This window comes from Lipomyces tetrasporus (genome assembly GCF_029532465.1).
Source record: "Lipomyces tetrasporus strain NRRL Y-64009 chromosome Unknown POJ06scaffold_2, whole genome shotgun sequence".
NCBI classification, from domain to species: Eukaryota; Fungi; Ascomycota; class Lipomycetes; order Lipomycetales; family Lipomycetaceae; genus Lipomyces; species Lipomyces tetrasporus.
Window position 1 is genome coordinate 234,505 of NW_026611597.1, and position 17,269 is coordinate 251,773.

The window sequence follows — 17,269 nt, forward strand, 5'->3', positions numbered from 1 at the left end:
CCTTTGTCTCTTTCTTTTTTTTTTTTTTTTTTTTCAATGACACATAAAACGTCCCTTCTATTCACTGCGTCGTTTCAAAGTATTTTTTTGTATAAGCGAACGGAGGGGAAAAGAACGGGTAGAAGATTAATTCATTTTGTCGAATTTCGAAGCAAATTGTTACCTCATACCGTGCCTTCTGACTATCGTCTGACTTGATTGTGCGGTAACATATTTGCTGGACATACTTTCATGTGATGAGTATAATTGTGTGGTTGATAGACATAAGTTATACAATATATTTATCCTTCTAATACAGATACAAGTATTGCATGATTATGAAGCTGATGAACAATCACTTACAAATACGAACCGACAACTAAAAATGCATGAAAAGACGAACAATCATCCGACCGATAATATCACCTAAACCCAATATACTTGATTCCAGTGCTCAATCTAATTACTATCTACATCATCGTCCACGTCATCTGCATCATTTAGCTTTGCTGGGCGTCTCATACTCCCACCAACTGCCTGGCCCTGATTGCCCGGCGGCGGCGCTAATGACCGCACAAATGCTCCCGATAGAGGACCTAGAGTTCCAAACGTTCCTGTAGTCCGTGACTGAGCTTTCGATAACGCAGCCTTCAGCTCATCGCTTTCGCGCAGGGCTTCATCTAACCTCTGCCGCGCCCCATCGCGATCACGTATTCTCGCTTCTCTTTCGGCCTTGAGGCGTTGTTCCAGTTCTTGCAGTCGAATCATCCATTTATCGGCAGATGCTGACGCCGAAATTGATCCTGTAGATGATCCCAGCATATGTTCAATGGCACCATTAAGGGAACCTTTGCTAGAAAGCGTGCCCCCTTGCAAATGAGAATTCTTGCTGTTGACGGTGCCATTGGCCAGTTGTTGCAGCACATTATTCCGATCCTGCGCATCAGATAATTTCTTTTCCAGCGCAGCAATTTTGGCATCATATTCCGCTGCCCTTTGAGTCCATTCGGCACGAGCATCTGCTCTTGCTGCATTCTCGCGCTGTAAATTTTCAAGCTGTTCTTCCTGATCAACCATGGCCTTTTCATATTCTTGAATTCGCATATCGATTTGTTGTCGCGACGCGACCGCCGCTCTGGCTTCCTGAAGCTGTTTTCGTAAGTCGCTCGATGTAACCTCGTACTCCTGCGCTCGTCGACGAAGCTCACTATACCGTTCTCGTTCGCGAGCGTTATCATCTTGTAATTCTTGAATCTGTTTTCGTAGGTCGCGACTGGCAGCCTCCACTTGGTGCGCTCGCCTTCGCAAGTCACTGCACCGCTCCCGTTCGCGTGCGGTTTCATCCTGAGAAGCGCGAAGTTGACTCTCCATGTCAGTCTTCGTCTCATTAAGCTGAGCCCGCAACTGTTCAGTAGCCTGTTCATACTCAGCAATCTTATCCCGGTACTCCATGACCTCATTCTTTAGGCCTTCTGACTCGCGTTCAAAAGCTGTGATTAGCCGTGTGAACGAATCGATCTCAGCACGCAACTTTGTAAACTCAGCGTCTTTAGCTTTACCCAAGTCTAATACCCGGGTCAATTCAGCGTCGGCTTCAGTACTCAAAACCTCATAGTCTTCCTGCCATGTCAAAATTTCTTCCTCGCGAGCTGCAGCTTCTTTCAAGAGCTGTGCAACGTCGGCTTGCAATGACCCCTTGTCATCGTTGAGTGCCTGTACCGTGCTCTGGAAATTCTCAATCACATCCTGCAGATCAGCATTCTCCTTGTTGAGAATATCGACCTGCACTTTCCGCTCTCGGGCAATAAACTTCACTTCGGAAACCTTGTCACGGAGCTCGGATATGACAGCTTCGTAGTCCTCTGTCTCGGCTGCGAACGACCGGCGAGACGACATAGCCGACGACGACGATCTCAATGACCGTTTAAGGTCTTCAAGCTCGTGATAAAGCCTATCTTTTTCAAGATTACTGGCGTCAACTATTGTGGCCCGAGTACCCAGTTCGCGTCGGAGATCACGATTTTCCTATAATATTAGCGGTTATACTCTTCGTGTTCAGCCTTAATACGTACCTGACGTAATTTGTTCAGTTCCGAAGTTGTTTCACGCTCACTTCCGCCTAGAGTAGACGCACTTCGTCGAACTTTTAACAGCTCCGTTCGCAAATCAATGACCTCCTTTTGAGCACTATCTTTAGCCAGCTGCTCCTTTTCCAGGAACTGTTTCAGCGTCGCCTTTTCAATATATCAGTATAGCACATAATCATGATAAATTCAATAAATCTTACAATTTCTTCCTCAAAAATCTCGTCATTGTGATTGCGTTGCCACTGCTGTAGCTCGACCTTGTACTGGACTTCCTTTTCCCGCATTTCGTGCACTGTTTCCCGCGTAGCTTCCAACTCAGCTTTCATGTCTTCGACTAGACTCATATAATTCTCCAGCTCAGCTCGTAAAGCCTCGATCTCTTCTCGATTTTCCGCCTCGACCTCAGCCACTCTTTCGTCCACCTCTTGCTCGGCGGCACGCTCGGTCTCAGCATTACGTAACCGAGACTCCAGGTCAACGATTTTGCGATTCAGTTTTTTGATTTCAATGTTCAAACCCACATTAATACTCTTAAACTCAATATTTTCATTCCGCAAATCCCTGACACTGTCTTCCGATCTTTTATCCAGTTCCTCCTGTAGAATGTAAATTTTCAGCTGGTAACCCCAATTATCCTTTTGAAGTTTATCAATTAACGCGGACTGCTCCTTCAACGTCAATTTACTTGCCACAGTATTCGGCGCAGTCGGCTTCGATGCCGTAGGAGGCGGCACAAGGCTAGATGTCGACGCCGCCGTTGTGTAGGTATTCTGTGTCGTAGAACTTGTCGTAGTCGTTCCTGTCGCCGATCGTCGAGATCTGTGAGAATGCCGCCAAGCGAAATCCTTAACAGCTGACTCGGAGACTGTAATACTTTTCACACGCGAGGCGATTGCCGTCTCTGAGGGATCGGGAACACGAGACAGGAACGGTTGAGCGCGACGAGTTGTGGATGTAGATGTGGAAGACCGTGGCGTTTGGTCGCCCGGTGCCAAAGGTTGCTGTTGCGCAGCTGATTTTTTTAGCAATGGAGATGCATCAAACCCATCCTCGTCGTCCTCTTCAGTGACGTCCTGTAATTCATCGTCCGCACCGCTCTGGCCACTCGTTGTTTCTAATTCCAGGTCCTGCGTGTCAGGCAAAGGCGGTGACGGTGACGGGGAAAGTGGTGGTGATGAGAGGAATTGGTCGGCTTCAGCAGCTTGTGAAGTTGGACGGACAAGAGTAGGCGAAGGAGATGGAGACTGTGGTACGAGAGAACCCGCAAACGACGGCTCGACCGACGGCAGTGATATACTGTTTTCGGACATTGAAACAGATATACTGCTGTGCACATGAGTAGTGCTGACTTCTGACTCACGTTCTCGATGATACTGGTCTTTGGACAGTACATGCCGGTATTCCTGATCACTTTCACTAACGGGAACTTGCAGGTCCTCCTCATACGCTGGAGCATTTCCGGACTCAGAGTATTCCTCTAGATTGGGTGCTCCATACTGATCAAGCTGACTCTGTACCTTCGGAAGACGCTCAGTTGGCGACCAGCGTTCTGCACTCCGAATACTAACCCCCCCAAAGCTCTCAGCGACATCGTACACACTGTCAACGCTGATCGGCGACATAACGTCCGGTTTTCGCGACAACGTCAGGCCATTTCCCGACGCAGTCCCCGCCTGCTGTTGATCATTCGGAGGCGAGTACGGCGGCGCAGGAACCAACGAGTCGTCAGCACCACGACTAGTAGACGATTCCAGCCACGACGGCGGAGAATGGCGGCGCGCTAAGGCGCCTTCCATGGTCTGTATGAAGGACTGCGATCAAGGGTTCTGTAAACGACCGATCCGTTAGAGTGGCCGCGAAAGATGAGATGATTGTCGCGTGTTGAACTTCGACTATTACAGCATTCCACTAACCTAATGGGTGATCTGCTAATCAGTGGCTCCGCATTGGACGACCAGAATAGTCACTGTTGTCATTGCCTACGAATAATAGATCGGCTGATCTGTAAGTGCCAGGATGATAGAAGAAGGAAGTGGGTATAGCCGCCCGTAATATGATTGCGCGCAATTCGAGACCGTCTTGCTGTCGACCCTGAAGCATTCATTGTTTTGTTTACCCGGGTGTCGCCGCAATTCGTGGCGCTAATCACATGATCGTACAAAACACTTAATGGCTGTTGCCCAATCGGTACCAGATTCGGTTGCATTTTATATTAAGGAGTTCGCTAATCTTCCAATTTCAAACTAACCTCATAATGCCCTGATGCTCTTAAATATCTACAATAGAAAACTTTGAATTGGCCGCCCATTTAGCCATACCTCTTCCTTCTCGAACATTAGAAGACCTTTCGAAGTGACCATCCAACCTTCAACACCCGACCCCACCAATGCAGCGCGCCTCCCAGTAAGATCAGCGATCCAGCAAACGCCATCATGCTCCGCCAACGGGCCTGGTCCGAACCGTCACCTATTATGGCACCAGCAATTGGAATGCCTGTCAATGCTGCAAAACTGCCGACCGCGAATAAAGCGCCAACACGCGTGCCGATATCGCTGACCTGCGAAATCTGTGCACAGCATGCTGGACCGAGGGATATGAAGGTCCCCGACGCAAAACCGTAAATGATGGCGTACACGATAAATGGTGCTAATCCTGTCGATGGAATCCACAGCGCGAGCGTGAGAATTCCAGCTGTCAAGATGCCAATGGAGTTGACGTTAAACCGGCCGGCATGGTCGGCAATATGTCCAGTCACGATGCGCGAAATGACACTTGCGGCGTTTAGGATAGAAACAAGATAAGTCGCCATGTCGTCACTGATATTATAATGCCGAGCAGTAGTTGTCAGGTAATCGAAGGGAATGAATAGTCCCCAAAATGTGAGCAGAAAGCTGACAACCAGGAGGACATAATGAATCTCCCTAAAATGCTTCGTGATGTCACGCGGGTGAATTTTCTGCAATCCCTTGTGCTCAGCGTTGGACGTGATGGTCAGATTCGCTACTATAAGGAGGCCAAGAATTAGAAACGCGCAAGATCGCATGGTCCAGCCATATGAAACCCTTTGCGACAGTTTCTTGACCATAATCGGGAACAGCGTTCCGCCGAGACCTACCCTCTGTTATTAGTATATTATCTACCACAGAGTTCGTAAGAAGCACTTACTTGAGCCACTAGACGAGATGCCCATAGCGACGCCTCGTTTCTTGTGAAAATGTGTAGGTACAGCAGCTATGCCGGTGTAAAATATAAACGCGGCACCGATGGGCGCAATAATCCCTTGGCATACTAGAAACTCGCCATATTTCGTGCAAATAGACGTCATCATGAGTCCGAGGACTTCAAGCACGGTGCCGGTGATGAGAAGATATCGCGGTCCAATAGCATCGAACAAACGGCCAACGAACTACATCCCAGTTAACCTTGGCATGCAAAAAGTTGTCCAATTTGCGGCTCGCATACAATGCCACAACCAAACATAAAGAATAGCTGTAGTGATGAGATCCATCCGATAGCGGATGACGACAGATGCTTCAACTGATGAGTCTCATAGTAATCCTGGAACACACCGATCGCATTTGCCCACCCAAACGAGCAGAACATGGAGAAGAAACCGCCGAGAACCGTCAACCATGCCTTCAGTCCTCCTTCTGGGAAGTGATGGGGATGGGCGTGATGGGCTGGCTCGGGTGGTGGCGCAGGCTTCTCTGTGGGGTGTTTCTCGACATCGAATGGTGCACCGACAATGTTGACCGGTGAAGGAGTGCCTGATCGGGGGATAATTTGTTCGCTCTTGGTTGCTTCAGTCTCGGCCATATCGACAATATACTTGCAATATAGTGGTGCCACGGTTCTCAATATCAACTAGTCGGGTTACAGAACAAGAGAGCTTCAGAACCAGAATAATTGAATAAAGTAGGCAAACGCTTATTTATGCATGGGTTGTGAATGCAAACAGAGCAGTCCATGCCGTCTCAAAGGTCCATCCAGGTCTTCGGTCGAAGTGGCCCGATCAAGACCAAAATGGACTACTGCGACCGGGCATGTCAATATACTGCCGGAGATTGCAGCTATCCAGTAAATCTCCGGCCAGTTGGTATTATGTCTGGGCATGAGTCGGACCGAAGACTTATGCCGCCGGACATGGGGTATAGTCTTGACCGGGCGTACTGTTCTCGCGCCCGGATTTACGGCCATTCGAGTCTCTGCAGCCGCACACTCAGGGCTGACGCCGCACGAGGAATCAGATCAGATAAAAAACACGGGACCACGGTTTGCTAGCGTACTTTGTTTCTTGTTTGCCGATCATTTATCTGTCGCAATTGCGTGCACGAATTCAGGAACTCTTCCTAATTAAGATTTATTGGACGGACGGATGCCACAAGAATCTTTGGTAGCTATTAATATTTTGGCAATCTAATTTTTAGCGCATTGATCACCATAGAACTCATTTATTGATACCTTCAAAAGGAACAAAAGCCCATGTGTCGTTCGATACAATCTAGCCTTATACATTAAAAACTTCAAAATAACCGAAATCACCTAAAATGAAGGTGTGTCAAACAGTCCATCAGGGTCCCTTCCGTGTTCAACCACGTAGACCTGGTGTTTGTGTCTCGCATGCTCAAACTCAGAGATGAGTAAATGGCTTTGAACCTGGACCAAAGGGTTGCATCTAGCAGCGCCCTGTATGGCGTGCACAGCAACGGACCATCGGTCGGTCCTGTTGAGAACCATCATCGACAGCGGGGTAGTTGTCGTACCTTCCTCGTCGTATCCAGCGATTGTAACTCTCTCCAGATTGGGACGACCGAACAAAAGACCCTTGAGCTCTGTTGGGTAACCATGGTAATTGAAATGGACCGGCTGGTCTTCGGTGAAGAGTGAGGCGAATCCTTCGTCGGACAAGGAGTGAGGATGAACTCCATCAGGCTGGAGGATCATGAGGTCGCTAACATTCACGACACGGATACGGAGATTAGGGACCTTCTTCTTCAACAATGACGCAGCGGCAATAACCTCAAACGTGACTTCTACACCGATGCCAACGAGGACAACATCGGGATCTAATCCATCGTCGGTGGAGGCGAACTTCCAGACCGAAGCACCAGCAACGCAGTGAGCCTCGGCCTCTTCCGCGCTTAAGTAGACTGGCGTAGGCGCCTTTGAGCCGACCATCAAGTTGATATAGTTCTTACTTCTCAAACAGTGCGCGACAGTGGCGAGAAAACAGTTCGCATCCGGAGGAAGGTAGATTCTCGCAACCTCGGACTTGATCTTGATGACGGTACCAATAAACGCTGGGTTCTGATGCGAGAAACCGTTGTGCTCCTGACGAGTCCAGGTTGAGGTCTCGATGTAGTTGAGCGAGCCAATATCGCGACGCCACTTGGTCTCCATGGCCATCTTCATGAACTTGGCATATTGAACCATCATTGTAGCAATGATACCCAAAAAGGACTCGTAGGACGGGAAGACGCCAACCCGACCTGTCAAAGTATATCCCTGCATCCATCCCTGGCAACAGTGTTCCGACAATATCTCGGTCACTCGACCACCTTTGGCACGGGTGTCAGGATCCCATTGGAAGTCACGGGTGGTGTGATTGAAGACGGCGTCAAGCTTATTGGAAACCAGCTCATCGGGCGAGAAGATACGGACGCTCTTAGGATTCTTTACCAGAACATCGTCGAGGAATTCACCAACGGCTTTCATGGCAGAGTACTGCGATCTGCTCTCCTTAGCAATTGGTTTCCAGTCAGGTACAACAATTGGCTCGTAGCCGTTGAAAGTCTCCTTAACCTGGCCCATACGCTTCGTGCGTTCCTTGGGGACTAAACTTAGGATTTCAGGGATAGGCGCGCCTTCGGGAGTGAGCAGCTTGTCAACACCATACGATCCCAACCATTCCTTCAAGAGCTTGAACTGTGTAGCGTTGGTCTTGGCGTCGGGAAGAGGAACCTGGTGCGAATGGAAGGAGCCTTCGATGGGCTCGCCGTTGAGGAACTTTGGACCAGAGAAACCCTTTGGTGTTCGGAGAACAATCATGGGCCATCTTGGTTTGATAATTGGCTTGCCAGATCGAGCGGCACTCTGGATCTTCTTAATTTCGGCGAGAGCCCAGTCCATGGACGCGGCGAGATCGTCGTTCAAGTTTTTGAGATCTTCAACGATTCGGACTTGATAGCCGTATCCGGAGTAAAGAGCAATGAGCTCCTTGTCGTCATTTGTACCAGGAATCGTACGCTCGGAGATCTTAAACCCATTGGCATGTAGAATAGGAATGACAGCTCCTGACTCGGCGGGATCAATGTACTTATGCGAGTTCCAAGCGCTGAAGATTAGTTAGCTTTTGGAAGGGGGGGGGGGTCGGAACCAGTGCAGAAGATCAATGCAGAAACTTACGCAGCAAGTGGTCCAGACTCGGACTCACCATCACCAACGACGCAGGTGGCAATCAGATCAGGTTTGTCCATAACGGCGCCATACGCAACGGCGAGCGAGTAACCGAGCTCACCACCTTCGTGAATCGAGCCGGGAACCTCAGCGTTGACATGGGACGGGAAGCCGCCGGGCCAGGAGAAGCTTCGGATAAGCTTCTTAAGACCCTTCTTGTTGCGGGGATAGTCAGGAAGAAAAGCATCTAGCGAGTCTTCGATCCAGAGATCGGCAAGAATGGCAGGAGCGCCGTGGCCGGGACCGACAACATAGATCATATCGAGATCATTCTTTACGATCAGTCGATTGCAGTGCGCGTAGACGAGAGTGAGGCCGGGACAGGTACCAAAGTGACCTGGCACATAGTTAGCAATCAGGAGATGCGAATGGACCAGCGGCGATTAACTTACCGAGCAGACGAAACTTGATGTCATCCTGAGTTAATTCACGCTCGAGAATTGCATCGGATTTCAGAAAGATCATGGCCGAAGCAACGTAGTTAGCCAGTTCTTGGAACTTGACCAGGGCGGAACGCTCATCGGCCGGGAGATAATCCTTGTAGTTGATCGTGACACCGATATCCCGCACGAAGTCAGGAAGCAAGGAAGGATCGGGAGGGGGGTTCGCAATCTCATTGAGACGCAGTACCGCTGCGACCTTGGACATCTCGCGTGGGTGCAATTGGGGGAGTTGGGTGGATTGGATAATAATTGTTGTAGCAAAAGGATGAGGCAAAGAGAGAAGAAGCAACCATGGCGGTCAATGATAGGATCTCATATAGTATGCTGAATTGAGGATAGGCGAAGTGATCGTGATTGCCATGCGATTCGCGACGTCCATACCGAGCAAGGATCGAGGGCCTACACCGCGATGATGTCACAACTCCCACTGATGCCCATTGTACCTAACCTGCCCGGGTTCACCCACAGCAAATAAAGGTAGTAAGTCATTGTGAGTTCTGAGATCACGCTGCAAGCGGGAACGATTTGCCCACGCTTTCGCCATGGTATGATAGCATCTGTCCACAGTATCTATCGTATAGGAACCGCAAACCCTACCTACCACGCGCGTTATCACGCTTTTCCTGCCTTAGTAACTAACTTTTATCAGCTACAGAATGAGTTTATATCTGTACAGTCGGGTCCCGGGACCTTGAATTTCCGTCATTGACATTGTCAGTTTCTATCAGGCGCAACTGCCTAATCTCATGTACCCCTTTCGCTGATCGGCGTCACAGGCACCGATTTTCCGAGACTGGCGGCGCCTGGCTCGCCATAATACTATATAACGTGTGCATTTTGCCATGGAAGTATAAACAGCACGCCAGTCCTTCATGGAACAGGTTCAATTGATCTGCGCAGATAAAGTGCGAATGCAAATTTGCCGCTGATAAGGAAGTCTTTATTAACGCGTCGACGGGCGACAATTGGCACGATCTACGTTAAGAAATAGAGATTCTTGGAAGCAAAATACTGCTTTATATCTTACCAATACACGCAAATTCGCAATCGCACTTCGTAATTATTAAACTATGAAGTCGAATATAGGACGTGGAGTCTACGAGTGGTCAGGCAAACCAAACATGACTTTTCCTTGTCGTGGCTTGTCGTACTGTACGTCAAGGCTAACCCGCGCCTCTATGCCCGCCGAAGTCGTTCTGGACAATATGTCATACTAGTCTAATAATCTCTTACATTATACTCAATATAATATGTATGTCTAGCATTATAACTCTAACATCTATCCGCCTAAAACACAGACAAAAATCATAAAGTGGGTGCCGCCACGCAGTAGCCAGCCTGCATGTTCCCGGTCCCTCTACAACAGAGACGTCAACCTTTAGCACCGTCACCTAAAACAAAATCTACAGTTGGGAGCAACTCCTAGTTCCTCTTCAACAAGCTTCGGCCAGTCATATGCTCTGGCTTCTCGACACCAAAGGCATCGAGAATGGTAGGGGCAACGTCGCCGAGGACGCCGTTATCGTCGAGAGACCACTCCTTAGGAGCGTTGGCCATGACGAACGGAACTTTGTTAGTCGTGTGCGAGGTCTTCGGCTTGCCCTCCGGAGTCACCATCTCCTCGGCGTTGCCGTGGTCGGCGGTGACGAAAAGGATGTAGTTCTCCCGGACACAGGCTTCGTACATTGTCTTGATTGCGAGATCGCAGTGCGTGACAGCTTGGACAGCAGGCTCGTACTTGCCAGTGTGGCCAACCATATCTGGGGCGGCGAGGTTGCACATGACAAGTGGGAACTCGTGCTCGGCGATGCGTTTGGCCACCTGCGTAGCGACCTCGTGCTGGGACATCTTCGGGTCGAGATCGTACGTCGCGACCTTCGGCGATTGGACAAGGTCGCGCTGCTCGAGGTGGTACTGCTTCTCGACACCACCGTTGAAGAAGAAAGTAACGTGGGCGTACTTCTCAGTTTCAGCGATATGCACTTGAGGGATTTCCTTCTTGCCCAGCCACTCAGCGAGGACGTCATCCATACGCTGGGGCGGGAACGCAACCGGGAACGGATAGTCAGCCTTGTACTGAGTCATAGTGGTGATGTGCAAGTTCTTTGGGATCTCTGTGTCAATTGACGAAGAATCGACGCCCAAGAGTTGGGTGATTTCACGCACTCGGTCGGAACGATAGTTGAAGAAGAACAGGGTATCGTTCTCCTTGACCCGCGCGTCCGCGCCATTAACAATGATCGGTCGCATGAACTCATCGGTCTCTCCATCCGCGTATCGCGACTCGATCTTGGATACAATGTCAGCTTGCTCAGCAGTCTCGCCACCAGAGACGTCGATTAAGCCCTTGATTGCGGTCTCGACACGTTCCCATCTCTTGTCTCGGTCCATCGCATAATAACGTCCGACGACGGTCGCAAGCTTGCCAATACCAATCTCCTCAAATTTGCCGAGGAGTGTCTTCAAGTATCCAGCCAACGACTTGGGGTCAGTATCTCTGCCGTCGCCAAACGCATGCACGAACACTTCCTCGACACCAAAGTCCTTCGCAGTCGCGAGCAACTCAAACAAGTGGTTCTGGTGCGAATGCACACCACCATCACTCAACAGTCCCAAAAGGTGCAGACGACCGCCATTTTTCTTGGCTGTGTTCATTGCGTTCACGATGTTCTTGGTCTTGCCGAATTCGCGGTTCTTCATGGTCATGTCGATCCGAACGACGTCCTGCCAGACTACGCGACCAGCGCCAATGTTGAGATGACCAACCTCGGAGTTACCCATCAAACCTTCAGGAAGACCGACAAAGGTCGAGGAAGCCTCGAGAGTGGTGTAGCCGGGGATCTTCGTGAACGCGTCCATGGTTGGGGTATCCGCGTTCTCAATCGCGTTGCCGGGCGTACCTTTCTCGGGAGCAATGCCCCAGCCGTCTTCATCCGTTAGCATCGGCCAACACATTCGTATCATTCAGTGTCAATCACAAATGGAGCAATGCAAGCGGCCATTGCAAGCTCAATGAGCTCAGACGCAAGCATGTATCCCCATCAACTTGGCTCTCAAAACTACTCGCCTCTAACCACACAATTTCTCAGCGAGAACAGCTTTAATTCACATACCGATAACAATAAGGCAAGCTTTATGCGCAACAGTCATCCTGTATTCCCAATTGTCGAGCGAAACCGTACTCCGGTCAAATATGTGACAAACAGTTTATTGCGGAAATCTTTCGAAAAGAAAATTGTGCAGCCGCGGCTTTGTTGACTGGCTCGCACCACGTTTCCGCGTCTTGGGGCGGGTTAGGGGTTTCAAATGCTGGCAACCAACGTGGCATCCGATCTCGGCGGTTTGAATGTTCAACAACTTGGGTCTGGTACCGTCTAATACAAAGCGGGGGGTTATTTACATCCAAATAAACGATTGACTCGTGAGTCGTGGGCGGATGAAGCGTCTGGAGGCGACAGAGGAGCCGAGGAGAATTCTTTAAAGGTAAATTATTAGGTATCTGTTGGAGAGAGTATTTACGAGACATTGGCGAAAGAATTAACTCGTTGGCCAGTTATTTTCCCACCGATGTGCTATCGAATAGGGCTTGGGAGTAGCAAGCCGAGCTTGAAATCCAGCATGTTTGAAATCGAGTCTCCAGCCCGATCTTGGGTTAAATTTGTACTTATACTGGATATAAAATTCAGCTGTCATTTTCTGAACGTGCGCTGGCACGAGCGCCATCGCAACGTCCAGCCTACTTGGCCGATTGCAAACGGACCTCACCTCAGTAATCATTGGACCAATTCTCTAGGGGCCGATTCAGCGAGTTGAGCTCCGGTAGTTCAGTGATATCGATCGCTTCGGCTTATACAAGATCCCCCAGCGGGTTAGGTTTAACTCGTGCGGCGCGTACCTGGTACCTTGAGCCCGATACTGGATGCTTGAGTTAGAGCGTCACGAGTTCAGGACGTGTTATCTTGACCAATTGTTGGACTCTGCTTTAAGAGATACGAAGTAGTGAACATCCGGAGCATGCGATAGTTGAACTCATTGGGGCGTGAGCATCATGATTGTCCAGAAAATGCCCTACGAATTCTCGAGGGCCGTTTAATTTGATCCGACATTCGTGGTCTAGAATTTTATTGCATGTATTTTACATACACAAACATAATGCCAGCGTTCAGTTGACAGTTGTATTGTCAAATCGGAGTTTCCGTGGCAATAATTAACAGGCTAGATTCGCAGCAGATATCTCACTCCCAAACAATCTTGGTCTCAGATCAACAGTCACATCGTACCGGCAAAGCCCATCACTGGTCATCCAAAACAAAAACGAGACTGTCGTCTACGCCTTGCACTACAGCGTGGATCAGCCAGCAGCTCCGCTTTCCAGTGCCGGAGGTATATTTATTTATGCGGCAATTAGTTAACGTTCGCCGAGAATAGATCCACGGCTATAGGAGTCGTTGTGCATCCTGTTGTCGACAATGCTGCTTGCTACTTGCTGGTGACAAGCCATGGTTATGGTCAATAATAAAGCTATCTCTAAATACTCACTACGTAATTGTGTGTAAAGATACTACAGCCAGCATTCAGCAGGGGACCAGCTCTTGTGATGAGCTTCTAGTATGGAGGTCGAACCACGCATTTATTGAACGCCTGAAGCATTAGGCTCTGATACTATCTTCGTATCTGTCAATGCTTTGCACAGATGACGCCGTCCTTTGCGAAAGGCCCAGCGTCGAGTTGTCCCTTGAACATTGGCCGTGTTCGACTGGACTGTAAGGTAGCGCTAACGATACATATTATATTGAAGAAAAGTTTAACGGAGTGAATGTGGATGGTGATTACTGTTATAGAGTGAGGCAACACATCTTCAGAGACAGACCTGAGGTTGGCTATCGATGAAGGGAATGATAAAACGGACTTAGATCTTCCAAGTCCAGGAGTCCTAGTCGTCGCACAAGCAGACCTCACCCTGACTGTCTAGCTCTAGTCAAGTAGTAGTAATCAAGCTGTGTGTTCAGGCAATATTTGCCTATCCTCGTTCGACCATAGGAGCATAGATTTTGCTGAATCGAGGCTATCAGGTCGAGTGCCGGTCCCGATGTCCATTCCCTCCTTTACAATGACCCACAAGTGTTCATTCATAGCTAATGAACTGTTACTTATACAATTATGAAGAATTATAGAACACACAAAAAACTTTTAGGTAACTAGGTCGCCAAAGTTTCCGAATTATCAATCCCATCCATGTCGGCACTGTCGTTTATCAAAAACGAAACCAAATAAGTCAATTTACTCCTGTTATGTTTACTTTACTATTCGTCGGCTAAACAGGGAGAGGGAACTGGACAGCCCAAGCGGCGACCTCCTCCTTAAGCTTACTCAACTCTTCGGAGCCGGCGACTATCTTGTCCTTAAAGTCCTTGAGCTTGTTGGCATCCTTCGGCAATGACGCCTGAGTCGCGACAGCAATCTGGACAGCCCGGTCAATGTACTCGACGATCTTCTTGAAGTCGTCCTCGCCGAGACCACGGGTGGTCATGGCAGGAGCGCCAATTCGGACACCGCCGGGAACAAGCGCGGACTTATCGCCTGGAATCGAGTTCTTGTTGAGCGCGATGTTCATGTTCTCGCAGACGGCCTCGACACGGGCGCCGTCGACACCCTTCGGGCGGAGGTTGACAAGGACCATGTGTGAGTCTGTACCACCAGAGACAAGTGTGTAACCCTTAGCCTTGAACTCGTTCTCGAGGACCTTGGCATTCTTGAGAACCTGTGCCTGGTAGAGCTTGAACTCAGGGGACTGGGCCTGTTTGAGAGCGGCAGCAAGCGCGGTGATGGTGTGGTTGTGTGGACCACCTTGGTGGCCGGGGAAGACTGAGAAGTTTATCGGGTTCTCGAGATCGTAGAGGGTCTCCTTGCCGGTCTTGGCGTTCACGGAGCGGACACCGCGGCGGAAGAAGATCATGGCACCGCGAGGACCACGGAGAGACTTGTGAGTGGTGGTGGTCACGACGTCGGCGTACTCGAATGGAGATGGGATGACCTCGGCAGCAATGAGACCAGAAATGTGAGCCATGTCGACGACAAGATAGGCACCGACGAGATCGGCAATTTCACGGAAGCGCTTGTAGTCAATCAAGCGGCAGTATGCGGAGGTACCCGCAACGATGATCTTGGGTCGGAAGAGAACGGCGGTCTTCTCGAGCATTTCGTAGTCGATGATACCGGTTTCCAAATCTACGCGGTACGGCATGGTCTCGAAGTAGGTCGACACAGCAGAGATCTTCTTAGAGTCAGTCTGGTAACCGTGCGACAAGTGGCCGCCGTGAGGAAGATCAAGACCCATGATACGCTCATGGGGTTTGATTAGGGCCTGGTAGACCTGAAGGTTAGCGGGGGAGCCTGACAACGTCTGGACATTGACACCCCACTTCTCCTTGTCTACGTGGAATGCATCGAGGGCACGTTGCTGACACAGAAGCTCGATCTGGTCAATGTACTGGTTACCACCGTAATATCGCGCACCGGGATAGCCCTCAGAGTACTTGTTCGACATGGGAGAGCCGAGAGCATCAAAGACAGCACGGGACGTGAAGTTCTCGGACGCAATCAACACAATGGACTCGCGCTGACGCTTGATCTCGGCATCCTAAAGCTGCGTTAGCAACGATGAGTCGCCGACTATTCAAACATATATATGGATATTACCATAATAGTCTGGACCTCAGGATCGGTGGCCCTGAGCGAGCCTTGTAGCATCTACGCACAACAATTAGCAATTGTTTAGCTGTTGATCTCACCAATATATCACATACAGCCTTGTGGCTTTCAGGTAGAGCGTAGGACGACATTACGGAGTATCTGAATAACCTGGGAGATGAAGTGGAATATTGGCGAATTACGGGAAATTTCTGTCGGGACGGTGTGAGTCGAGTCTTGGAGCAAGAAAAAATATCTTAGAAAAATCTCGCGAGGTGGGACCAACTCTACACGTGACGTCACCAGGATTTCACGTAGAATCATGGCCATGCCAGGCCAAAGCACAGATAGCAAATTAGACGTACCTGGACCAGAGGAATTCTGGAGCGAATTGAGGAAGACAACATTAAGAATGATCTGAGTTGTCAAGATGTGCGCAGCGCTGCCGTGTGTGTCGGTCCAACAGGTGACCGCACCCCCAGCACTACCAAAGTTGTGACTAATGGAAATGCCCTAACCCAACAGCAACTTAGTGCACAGACGCGCCACAAAATGTCACTTACGCCGTATAGTGCCGACTGAGCAGGCTGCCGCAGCTTTATTTGTATACTGTATCCTAGGCCCTCGAGATCTCGCAGTTAGTTGCGACACGTCATCTCTACGAATTAACTATTACAGCAAGACTGGTCAACCAATTATTGCTGTAGAACAACACCGGCAGTAGTCGCACTATCTCGTCCTCTCCTCCTAACGACACACGTCGTTTGACTGCTCGAAATTCGTTGCTGCTGTCCCATCAAGCTCACCCACCATCCTCACATCGCCGACATTGACGCTAGCTCCCCAGTCTAGACGACGACGCCGCCAAGGCAGAGACGGCGTGTCAGAGACGGCGTGTCAGAGACGGCGTGTCAGAGACGACGAAGAGTCTCGATTTTGGTCTGTTAACACTGATATCATTTTACAAGTCGACGAGTGATTCAGATATTTCGTCGCCGAAGGAGCTCTTCACTATAGATTTGAATACAGATGCAGCATCAGCCGATCTCATGGAAGCACTGCACCTATCTCGAGGCAATAATTCATTGAATATTAAATTGCGAGTAGTGCGTGCGCCATGGTCGTGGCGACAGGTTGGCGGAGCGCATAGAGCCCGATTCGAAGGTTTTACTGTCGCCATCGCAGGGTATAAATTAAGGGTTACTTCATCTCTCCTGAACTCGTGATCGATATTGCGATCTTATGATAATATTGCTGTTGTACGAGCTGTATTTGTGAGTCGCGGAATAGGCTGTGGCAGGGCTAGGAAAGCCAGGGGTTGCGACTACGCGCGGGTCGACTACTGCCAATAATAAGTTCACTCTGCCTTTGCTGCCGGCTTCATACGAGTCGTACCCTGTGAGGACGCTGCCGCGCTGTTTATGATACATTGTTCACGGGTTGCTTGGTTACAAGTGCTAACTAAATAAAATGTCAAGTTGCATGACCAAAGAACGTCGTAGGGGTTAGGATTTTAGTCAGGGAGGGCCGTCTGTGATATGTTGGAATAAGCTACTAAACCCATCGAGGGATTTCGCAATTGGGTTCAGCAACTTTAAATTGTAATGAAAGTCG

At 49.5% G+C, this 17,269-nt stretch overlaps 5 protein-coding genes across 5 annotated transcripts; all 5 read right to left on the reverse strand.

Moving 5' to 3' along the window:
- Positions 1-15: 15 nt before the first annotated feature.
- Positions 16-4,151, reverse strand: POJ06DRAFT_244741 (uncharacterized protein; the record flags this gene model as incomplete). Its single annotated transcript, XM_056186542.1, has 4 exons — positions 3,980-4,151; positions 2,267-3,892; positions 2,052-2,213; positions 16-2,004 (listed from the first exon to the last, which is right to left on the reverse strand). Coding segments are annotated over exons 2-4 (3,320 nt in total), but the record flags the coding sequence as incomplete, so codon positions are not given.
- A 102-nt stretch (positions 4,152-4,253) lies between these two features.
- Positions 4,254-6,224, reverse strand: POJ06DRAFT_244744 (major facilitator superfamily domain-containing protein). The gene is made up of 3 exons (XM_056186543.1): positions 5,529-6,224; positions 5,232-5,472; positions 4,254-5,177 (listed from the first exon to the last, which is right to left on the reverse strand). Exons 1-3 carry the CDS (start codon positions 5,880-5,882, stop codon positions 4,402-4,404), a joined length of 1,371 nt encoding a protein of 456 aa, XP_056045931.1. The 5' UTR covers positions 5,883-6,224; the 3' UTR covers positions 4,254-4,401.
- Positions 6,225-6,608: 384 nt separating this feature from the next.
- POJ06DRAFT_193105 (XFP N-terminal domain-containing protein) lies at positions 6,609-9,170 on the reverse strand (the record flags this gene model as incomplete). Its single annotated transcript, XM_056184899.1, has 3 exons — positions 6,609-8,400; positions 8,472-8,859; positions 8,915-9,170. The coding sequence occupies 3 exons, from the start codon at positions 9,168-9,170 to the stop codon at positions 6,609-6,611; spliced, it is 2,436 nt and encodes an 811-aa protein (XP_056045932.1).
- Positions 9,171-10,183: 1,013 nt separating this feature from the next.
- Positions 10,184-12,355, reverse strand: POJ06DRAFT_244748 (BPG-independent). Its single transcript, XM_056186544.1, has 2 exons — positions 12,079-12,355; positions 10,184-11,892 (listed from the first exon to the last, which is right to left on the reverse strand). The coding sequence occupies exons 1-2, from the start codon at positions 12,113-12,115 to the stop codon at positions 10,388-10,390; spliced, it is 1,542 nt and encodes a 513-aa protein (XP_056045933.1). The 5' UTR covers positions 12,116-12,355; the 3' UTR covers positions 10,184-10,387.
- A 1,924-nt stretch (positions 12,356-14,279) lies between these two features.
- POJ06DRAFT_192293 (serine hydroxymethyltransferase) lies at positions 14,280-15,715 on the reverse strand (the record flags this gene model as incomplete). Its single annotated transcript, XM_056184878.1, has 2 exons — positions 14,280-15,605; positions 15,665-15,715. 2 exons carry the CDS (start codon positions 15,713-15,715, stop codon positions 14,280-14,282), a joined length of 1,377 nt encoding a protein of 458 aa, XP_056045934.1.
- Positions 15,716-17,269: the final 1,554 nt, after the last annotated feature.